The 10,267-nt window shown below is 52.6% G+C and overlaps 1 protein-coding gene across 1 annotated transcript in view; it reads left to right on the top strand.

Moving 5' to 3' along the window:
• Nucleotides 1-1,061: 1,061 nt before the first annotated feature.
• Nucleotides 1,062-10,267, top strand: part of LOC105909229 (potassium/sodium hyperpolarization-activated cyclic nucleotide-gated channel 4) — a 44,704-nt gene continuing 35,498 nt past the window's right edge. Inside the window, exons 1-2 of the mRNA XM_031562759.1 lie at nt 1,062-2,293; nt 6,840-7,263. Of these exons, the coding sequence (XP_031418619.1) occupies nt 1,062-2,293; nt 6,840-7,263 (1,656 nt within the window). The remainder of the gene's footprint in view (nt 2,294-6,839; nt 7,264-10,267) is intronic.

Here is a 10,267-nt window from a genome sequence, read left to right as displayed (position 1 = left end):
CTGCCATGACAGTTTGCCAGGGGGGTGTAGCTTTGAGAGTTTCTAGCGCTTGTGCGAGAGGAGTTTTCATCTTCCCACTTCTCAGGTGAGTTTGAGTTCAAGTGCATCTGCGTACAACTCCTTGCTAAACTAAAGGAAGTTATTTAAGCCATCATGGCAGCTGTGAATCACACCTTCATCATATCTTTATCACACCTTCATGCAGTCAGTGCCTATTCACAGCGCAACAGATAACTTCCATTTCCTTAGTCATCTGCCTGATTTGAATCACTTTTTATGCAGACGTTCTCCATGGCAACAAACAAATCCTTCATACATTATTTCCTCCTCAGCTGTCTTGGTGACTTTGGGGTAAGTGAGACTGAGCATCAAGTCCGGCTTATGACCATGGCTGAAATGATATCCAGCTTTATATTCCTAGACAACGATGTGTGATGCCAATGTCGATATTCAACAGGTTTTAAACGTTTCTTGACCTCATAGTCAGTCGAAGACTCCAGCCTTTTCAAGTTGTGGTGTTTGATCACTAGATGGCGCTATTTCAACGTGTGATGTGACTGACATCACTGAGGAGAAATTGTCATTGAAAACACCCTCTATGAAAATGACATCATTGTACCGGCACAATAACTGCGTATCTGTGCGACTCTTTCCCTTGTATTAACCCGGGTCTTTTGACACAACCTACCATATTAGAGAATACTTAACCCCAATTCCTTTAAATTGGCGCTTTACGCAAAAATGGCAACAAACCTGCATGCTCGCTCAGATTAGGCTACCTTACCGGGAGGTCATCCGGTGCTGAGCGGGGTGTTTTCATAATGTAGGTTAATTGTGATTGCGGGTAAAGGCTTTTAAGGTGCTGGCAATAATTGCTGCAATTGTTGTGCATTTTGGGATGAGAAAGCTGGAGTTCGTATAGTCTGCAAAGAAGTCACGTATCTCTCTCTCTGTGTCTCTACCTCTTGTTCTCTTCCTTTCTCCCTCTCCCCCTCCTTCTCTGGGTTTCCTTCCTGTCCCTGATTGGTTTCGTGCAAAGATAATTGGAGGCAAAATTTGATATGCCCAATATCATGGACAGCAATGACATTTCGCCGGTGTCCGATGTTCCCATGAGAAAGAAAGCGGGCAGCGGCGGATGTTCCATCCCTGGCGGTACCGGCGTCCCCGGCAGCAGCAGCCGCACCGGCAGCAGCCGCACAGGTAGCAGTAGCAGCAGCAAGAGTTGCGTGGATTCCAAGCCGGAGGACCAAGCAGGTCAAGCCGCCCAGAGGCTAAAGTTTGGCGCAGCGAACCACACGGGCATGGACGAGGCGGACGACGGAGAAGAGGAGTCCAAGTTTCAGCACCCGCGATTGCGCCGAGCCGGTGGCAGCAGCAGTGGCGGCGGAGGAGGAGGAGGAGGCGGTGGTGGAGGAGGCAGCATTAGGATGAAAAACTTTACGCCAGGAGGGGGAGCCGCATCTACGGCGTGCAAGAAGTCAAACAACAACGAGCTCTCTTCAGCGCACGGGGAGCAGCCCGCCACTTCCTCCGACGCCGCCGTAGCGAGCAAACCGTCAGCTCCGACGTGCCAGGGACATGCTGCCCCGCGGAACGAGCCCGTCAGAAGCGGGGACGCGAGAGCGAACACTACCGTAGTAGCAGTCACGGTAGAGGCGACACATGCTCCAGGCGATGGTAGCACCAGCACAGGTCTAGCCTCCAGCATGAAATGCAACAAAAACGGAGAATGCCGGAGAGACTCCGGCACCGGGAGCCTCCGTTCTATCATGTCCAAGACGGACAAACAGGGCGGCGGGTGCTCAAACCGAAGGCAGTCCGCCGTCTGTAACTCCACCACCGCCAGCATGGACGGGCTGACCACTCCTGTCGGCTCACTGGCGCTGGGCCACGGGGGCGACACGGCCAATACCGGCGGCAACACCCCTGTCTCCGGTGGGGTGCCCGAGAAAAAGGACTCGAGGGTCTCCTTCTCTAACGCGCCGAGCCGGAAAGCGTCGTCCTCGGTTCACGGCAGCACTCAGCAGCCCGGGGCCCACCAGCAGCAGCCGAGGAATTCGGTTACCTTCCAGAAGACTGAGGATGGACCGGCTATCGTGGCGGCTGCCGAGGATACGGACGCCAACGGCAGCCAGGCGAGTTTCATGCAACGGCAGTTCAGTAGCATGCTTCAGCCCGGAGTTAACAAATTCTCTTTGCGCATGTATGGAAGCCAAAAGGCAGTGGAGAGGGAGCAGGAACGCGTGAAGTCGGCGGGGAACTGGATTATTCACCCGTACAGTGACTTCAGGTAAGCCGCCCCCCCCTATACTGCACTCGGGTCACACTCAACACGGCCCAGGGCCGGGGGCAGCTTTAGTGCCAGATTCCCAAATGTTTGAGGTCATCATCAACAAGTTTGGTGTGTTGCGCTGAGCGTGTGTGAGGTGGTGCTTTAGGGGTGAGTTTTCCTTTAGGGTGAGTTTTAGGACACCCACAGCTAGCCTACTGTGGAGTGTGAGTGGGGTCGAGCTTGCTCCCCCATCCCCATCCCCGCCCCAGTCAGGGAAGTTTCACTCATTAGTTCTTGTTGCTTCCTGATCTCAGGTAAACTTGGCAGCAAAGGGGGTAACGAAGAAGCTTATTCACACCCATCTGACGAACACCTGCATAGAACACGACAGCTCGGGGAACAGAGCGCCTGTGTGCCTGTCTAAGACCTCACAGGTCGAAACGACTCAGCAATACAGAAGTATGTTATGTTAGAGTCAGTGCTCTGTATGCGGACATTTGTGTCAGTGTTTATGCGGATGACAGCATATGTTAAGCTTTTTAGCCGAAGGTCGACTTCATCAGCTACACATGACCCCCCCCCCCCCCCCCCACACATGATATTCCTTTATTTTTCTCCCTCCTTGCTTTCCCCGGGGTCAGGCTACTTTGCCATGTCGATAGTCGCACAGAACCATTCCTTCAGACGCTGAAGTGTTATCGTTTATGGTCGATGCGCCTTCCTCTGTCAAAAAATAAATAAACCTTTATCTGTGAAGAACGTACGTTCTGATACCCCATGAAATCATTCCATCAATACACTTTCACAAAGTCACATGCGCTATCGACGTTATTATGTGAAGAGCCCCGCTGCGCAGCGCGTGTCGAATGGAGGAGGCTCTCGCCTCTGTCGGCTAAAGTCACCTTGAGCCAAGTGTGTTAAGGCTACCAGCTACATGGCTATTTCAAGGAGGGCTCCGCTCGCTCTATCCTGAGCGCTTTAATTCGGGCAATTCAATAGCACGTGCTCGATTTTATTTAATCGGTTTTAGCCTCATTGAATGGTAAAACAAAAATGGATGTACATGTCACCGTGAGCCAATAATATAGGGTACACATCACTGCGACGGGCGTGTGTTTACAATTGTTAAGTTTTCTGTGGGTGTGTTAAACCCAAGCACGGTAGGTGCTTTCCTAGCCGTTGAGTGTGGTGCCAGCAGTTGATCAGGTGTGGCTGGTTGGTAGGCTACCTGATTTCAGTACCACCGAGGCGGACAGCGCCAACGACCTCAGTCTAGACTGCGGCCAACGCAAGGTTTATGGACCGCACACACTCACGCTCTCATTGTCCGTGTTGCACCGACAGCCCGTAGTGTGTTTCTACAAGATTGTGTAAAACAGTTTTGACCACATTCAGATTTCCGCTTCACATCACACTGCCTCTGGTTAAAATCAGTTATGTCTGTGTGTGTGTTCCTCAGGCAACTAGTGTTGCTCGCCCGTGATGTTTTGCCATGCGTTCTTCATATTAATTCTAAGTTGGATAAGCAGTTACTGGCGTTGCGTTTTAGTGTCAGCAAACCGGACAGGACGTTTTTTTTTTTTTTGCGTTACTGAAGGGGCTTGTTATGAAGAATGCGTCACAGTGTTGTTAGCCCACTCGCGGGCGGACAGCACACAGTCGTCTGCCGAGGGCCATGCTCGTTAACCGCATTGTCAACATCATCACACGACGTAGCACCGCACGTAGAGCCCACTACTGTCGTTTATCCACGTGTTTGTATGTTTTTTTTTCTCCCCAAGCCACACAAATACGCTTAAATAGCGCAGCCCTACGTGAAAGTCGGCGCTGCCGCTAATTGTTCGCGGCTCCGGCTGCATGTGCCGCGCGCATTAGAGTTAGTTGCATCAGTCACCGATAGTCTATGACTCAGCAGTACACCTCGCGCCGGAGACGTGACCTTGAGTTCTACCTGCGGTATTCGGCGACAGTTCTTCTCTCCGGATGGGGCACTTTATCTCCATTTATTTAACTGCAGAGATCCCTTATACGTTAGTGTACGACGCAAGGAGGTATTGTCATTGAAACAGTCTTGTTTTGCATATTTCCTTGTAGGTAGGAAGGGTCATATAAGGTTTCGGGCTTTGTTTTCACGTGAGAAAGACGACGAGGGATAGTCTATGCTCTGCGTAATTAGACCCCTTTTCGACTTTAAAACCATTATAGACACTGAATCAACACATTTGACCACTCTGTCGAGTCTTTTAAGATTGAGCTGACTTGACTTACAACCGTTTTCTTGTTCAGCTGTAGGTGTTTGCTCAATAAATGCATGCATTCATATATAAACAAACACATAAATATGTTAGACTTTCAAACAGAGCTATGCAGGCCAAACAACAGTGTCCAACAATAATGAAGACATAGGCCAACACCTTGAAGGTACCCAGGCGGGGAGCAAGTGCTGTTTGAGTTATAGTTCAATTTTGCTTGTGCTGTTCCCCATCAGTTCTGAAGGCTCACAGCCAGGCTGAACTAGACTGGCCCAAAGGGGCTGATATATTTCCACTGACTAAACTGATCTGAGGACTGCACATAGAGACACACACACACACACACACACCCACCCACCCACACACACACACACACACCCACACACACACACACACACACACACACACACCCCTCCCCCCCCCACACACACACAGAGCTGCTGATGGTGGACTACCTCATGTCAGGGCAGGCCAGGTCTGTTTCAGTCAGGTGTTTCTGGATGTGCTCATTCAAAGAATGTGTATCTCCCTCTAGTTCTGTCTCTCTCAATCTCTCTGTCACACACAGACACACACACACACACACACACAGACACACACACACACACACACACACACACGTGCTCATTCAAAGAATGTGTATCTCCCTCTAGTTCTGTCTCTCTCAATCTCTCTGTCACACACAGACACACACACACACACACACAGACACACACACAGACACACACACACACACACACACACACACACACACACACACACACGTGTTCATTCAAAGAATGTGTATCTCCCTCTAGTTCTGTCTCTCTCACTCTCACTGTCACACACACCCACACACACACACACACACACACCTACACCCCCACACACCCCCCCCCCCCCCCCCCCCCCCAACAATGTGTCTCCCTCTAGTTTTCTCTTTTTTTGTGCTCTTTCCTTTACATGGAGTCCTTCTTTACTAATCACTCACGCCTTCCTCTCTCTCTCTCTCTCTCTCTCTCTCTCTCTCTCTCTCTCTCTTCTCTCCGTTCTGCCGCTCTGCTTCTCTCCGTTGACACTCTCGCTCTCCTCTGTCATCATCCCCCCCAATCCCTCTGTCTGCCCCACGCTCTCTTCTCCTTTCATCACCCCTGTCCTCCATCATCCCCCTCTCCCATCACTCCTCTCCCACTCTTTCACACATCTCTTCTCTCTCTCTCTCTCTCTCTCTCCTCTCTCCTCTCTCTTCTGTCCATCACTGCCCCCCTCCCCCATGACTCACACGCTCCTCCCCCTTCTCCTGTTTGTTCTTCTCTCTCTCCCCCTTCTGTCTCTTTCCCACACTCTCCTCCTCTCTCTCCTCTCTCTCCTTCTCTTCCTCCCCCCTTCTGTCTCTTTCCCACACTCTCCTCCTCTCTCTCCTCTCTCTCCTTCTCTTCCTCCCCCCTTCTGTCTCTTTCCCACACTCTCCTCCTCTCTCTCCTCTCTCTCCTTCTCTTCCTCCCCCCTTCTGTCTCTTTCCCACACTCTCCTCCTCTCTCTCCTCTTCTCTCCTCTCCTCATCTCTTCTCTTCTCTCCTCTCTTGTTCTCTTTTTTCTCCCTGTTCTCTTCTTCACCACCCCCGACTCATCCCGTCTCTGTCTCCATGCCATACATCTTTTCTTTCTCTCTCTCCTCTCTCTACCCTCCTCTCTCTTCCCCCTCTTTCTCTCCCTCCTCTCTCCCCTCTTCTCCCCTCTCTCCTCTCTTTCTCTCCTCTCTCTCTTTTCTTCCTCTCCTCCTCTCTCCTCCCTCCTCTTCCTCTCTCTCCTCTCTCACCTCCTCTTCTCCTCTCTCCTCTCTTTACCCTCCTCTCTCACCTCCTCTATCTCCCCTTCCCCTCTTTCCCTCTCTCACTCCTCTCTCCTCTCCTCTCCCCTCCTCTTCTCCTCTCCTCTCTTTTCTCCCTCCTCTCTCCTCTCCTCTCTCCACCCTCCTCTCCTCCTCTCTCCCCTCCTCTCCTCCTCTCCTCTCCTCCTCTCTCCACCCACCTCCTCTCTCCTCTCCTCCTCTCCTCTCTCCTCATCTCCTCTCCTCCTCTCGCTCCTCTCTCATCCTCCTCTCCCCTCCTCTCTCCTCTCACCCCTCTTCTCTCACCCTCTCCTCCTCTCTCCTCTCCTCCTCTCCTCTCTCCTCCTCTCCTCTCCTCCTCTCGCTCCTCTCTCCTCTCACCCCTCTCCTCTCACCCTCTCCTCCTCTCTCCCTCTCCTCTCACCCTCTCCTCCTCTCTCCTCTCACCCTCTCCTCTCTCCTCCTCTCTCCACCCTCCTCCTCTCTCTCTCCTCTCTCTCAGGTTCTACTGGGACTTCACCATGCTCCTGTTCATGCTGTGCAACCTGATCATCATCCCCGTGGGCATCACCTTCTTCAAGGACGAGACCACCACCCCGTGGATCATCTTCAACGTGGTCTCCGACACCTTCTTCCTCATGGACCTGGTGCTCAACTTCCGCACGGGCATCATCATGGAGGACAACTCCGACATCATCCTGGACCCCAAGACCATCAAGATGCGCTACCTGAAGACCTGGTTCATCGTGGACTTCGTCTCGTCCATCCCGGTGGATTATATCTTCCTCATCGTGGAGCAGGGCATCGACTCGGAGGTGTACAAGACGGCGCGCGCCCTCAGGATCGTCCGCTTCACCAAGATCCTCAGCCTGCTGCGCCTCCTGCGCCTGTCCAGACTCATACGCTACATCCACCAGTGGGAGGAGGTGAGACACCTGTGTGTGTGTGTGTGTGTGTGTGTGTGTGTGTGTGTGTGTGTGTGTGTGTGTGTGTGTGTGTGTGTGTGTGTGTGTGTGTGTGTGTGTGTGTGAGTGTGTGTGTGTGTGTCTACTGCACCTGTCCAGACTCATATGCTACATCCACCAGTGGGAGGAGGTGAGACACCTGTGTGTGTGTGTGTGTGTGTGTGTGTGTGTGTGTGTGTGTGTGTGTGTGTGTGTGTGTGTGTGTGTGTGTCTACTGCACCTGTCCAGACTCATATGCTACATCCACCAGTGGGAGGAGGTGAGACACCTGTGTGTGTGTGTGTGTGTGTGTGTGTGTGTGTGTGTGTGTGTCTACTGCACCTGTCCAGACTCATACGCTACATCCACCAGTGGGAGGAGGTGAGACACCAGTGTGTGTGTGTGTGTGTGTGTGTGTGTGTGTGTGTGTGTGTGTGTGTGTCTACTGCACCTGTCCAGACTCATACGCTACATCCACCAGTGGGAGGAGGTGAGACACCTGTGTGTGTGTGTGTGTGTGTGTGTGTGTGTGTGTGTGTGTGTGTGTGTGTGTGTCTACTGCACCTGTCCAGACTCATACGCTACATCCACCAGTGGGAGGAGGTGAGACACCTGTGTGTGTGTGTGTGTGTGTGTGTGTGTGTGTGTGTCTACTGCACCTGTCCAGATTCATATGCTACATCCACCAGTGGGAGGAGGTGAGATAGCTGTGTGTGTGTGTGTGTGTGTGTGTGTGTGTGTGTGTGTGTGTGTGTGTGTTTGTGTGTGTGTGTGTGTGTGTGTGTGTGTGTGTGTCTTCTGCACCTGTCCAGACTCATAAGCTATCCACCAGTGGGAGGAAGTGAGACACCTGTTTGTGTGTGTGTGTGTGTGTGTGTGTGTGTGTGTGTGTGTGTGTGTGTGTGTGTGTGTGTGTGTACTGTGCCTGCTGCGTCTGTACAGATTCATACGCTACATCCACCAGTGGGAGGAGGTGAGACAGCTGTGTGTGTGTGTGTGTGTGTGTGTGTGTGTGTGTGTGTATGTGTGTGTGTGTGTGTGTGTGTGTGTGTGTGTGTGTGTGTGTGTGTGTGTGTGTGTGTTTGCGTGTATGTGTGTGTGTGTGTGTGTGTGTGTGTGTGTGTGTGTGTGTGTGTGTGTGTGTGTGTGTGTTTGCGTGTGTGTGTGTGTGTGTGTGTGTGTGTATGTGTGTGTGTGTGTGTGTGTTTGCGTGTATGTGTGTGTGTGTGTGTGTGTGTAGCCTGCCCGGCTGTCCCCCATCCCTCCTCACTGTGGCGGTCCAGCCTGCTGAGGTGAGGAGACCTGGATCATCGCAAGGTCTGGATCGTCACGGTGACGGGTGAAATGAGTGTTCCGTTTGGCACCTGATGAAAAGGCCCTATTTTACCCGTCCAGCTTCCCACACACGCCTGCTGATTACAACCCCGAGGGGGACACATGCCTGCCTTTGTGTTAGCATGAGGTCCAGGGGAGAGCTGCTTCGGGGCAGAAAGAGTATTTCTCCTGATGCTTGCTCGAACATCTCTCATCCCAGCGGAACCCTGCATTTCCCAGTGGTACTAAATATCTCTCTTTAGACCCAAATAGGCTCGCCCACAGAACCTCCTTTCAAGTGCACTTAAGCATGTTTCTCAGTAATAAGCCTCATATATTAAAAGGAGGGAATATGCCGTTTCAGTTCGAAGATGAAACTCACCACATACTCTGATGGATGATAGTGTGGGGAACGAGCCCACAGCACACAGCAGGCTGGTCTCTCCCACAGCACAGACCAGGCTGGTCTCTCCCACAGCACAGCACACAGCAGGCTGGTCTCTCCCACAGCACAGAGCAGGCTGGTCTCTCCCACAGCACACAGCAGGCTGGTCTCTCCCACAGCACAGAGCAGGCTGGTCTCTCCCACAGCACAGAGCAGGCTGGTCTCTCCCACAGCACAGAGCAGGCTGGTCTCTCCCACAGCACAGAGCAGGCTGGTCTCTCCCACAGCACAGAGCAGGCTGAGGGTTCAGTGCTGGTCTCTCCCACAGCTGTCTGTCGGAGCCCTGAGTTTAGGCATTTTGTTCAGAGTTTGTATTGTGTAGCGGGGCTATCTAAAGGATTATGAGCCATATGCCTGTTGTTCCTTGTGTAGGCTGTGTGTTGTTTTGAGCCCTCGCGTCTGTGATTGGCACTGCTGGAGATGAGCTCAGGACGCAAACAGCACCCCCGGACTCCTCTGGCAGGCCTCACCGGCTCGGGGCCTGGTGAACATCTGGCCCACATCTGGCTCACATCTGGGCCAGCTCCGCTGCTGTCTGATGCGGTGCTGTTAACCCGGCACTGGTCTTCATTCCCTCACGTGGTCAAGGCTGACGGCCCAAATGAGTAACGGGCACGCGGGCATCAGAGCTCAGTGGTCATCTTTAACACGTCATCACAGAATGTCCTCATTGGACGCCCCACATGCCAGTCCACTCTGGATTGGTCTGCTCTGAGTGTGGCCCAGATCCAGCCCTGATCTGACCCTGATGTGGCCCTGATGTGGTGCAGATTTGCCGTAAACGTGCCAGATCAGGGCCACACCAGGGCCACATCAGGGCCAGATCTGGGCCACATCAGGGCTACATCAGGGCCACATCAGGGCCAGATCAGGGCCAGATCAGAGCCAGATCAGGGCCACATTAGGACCACATCAGGGCCACATCAGAGCCAGATCAGGGCCACATCAGGGCCAGATCAGGGCCACATCAGGAGTGGATCATTTCTCAAATGAGCTTCTGTGTCATGCTCCACTTGAGTGTCATGAGAGGCTGTGTCACGACCCAGGGTGTCTCTGCCCTCCACCCCAGTGATCACAGCACAAGACACCGTCAGTCAGTCAGTCGGTCGGTCTGTCTGTCTGTCTGTCTGTCTGTCTGTCTGTCTGTCTGTCTGTCTGTCTGTCTGTCTGTCTGTCTGTCTGTCTGTGAGTGATGTGAGTGATGTGTCGACACGTCCAAAACAGTTT

This window comes from Clupea harengus, chromosome 25 (assembly GCF_900700415.2).
Source record: "Clupea harengus chromosome 25, Ch_v2.0.2, whole genome shotgun sequence".
In the NCBI taxonomy this organism is placed as follows: domain Eukaryota; kingdom Metazoa; phylum Chordata; class Actinopteri; order Clupeiformes; family Clupeidae; genus Clupea; species Clupea harengus.
This window is presented reverse-complemented; position numbering and strand designations above follow the sequence as displayed.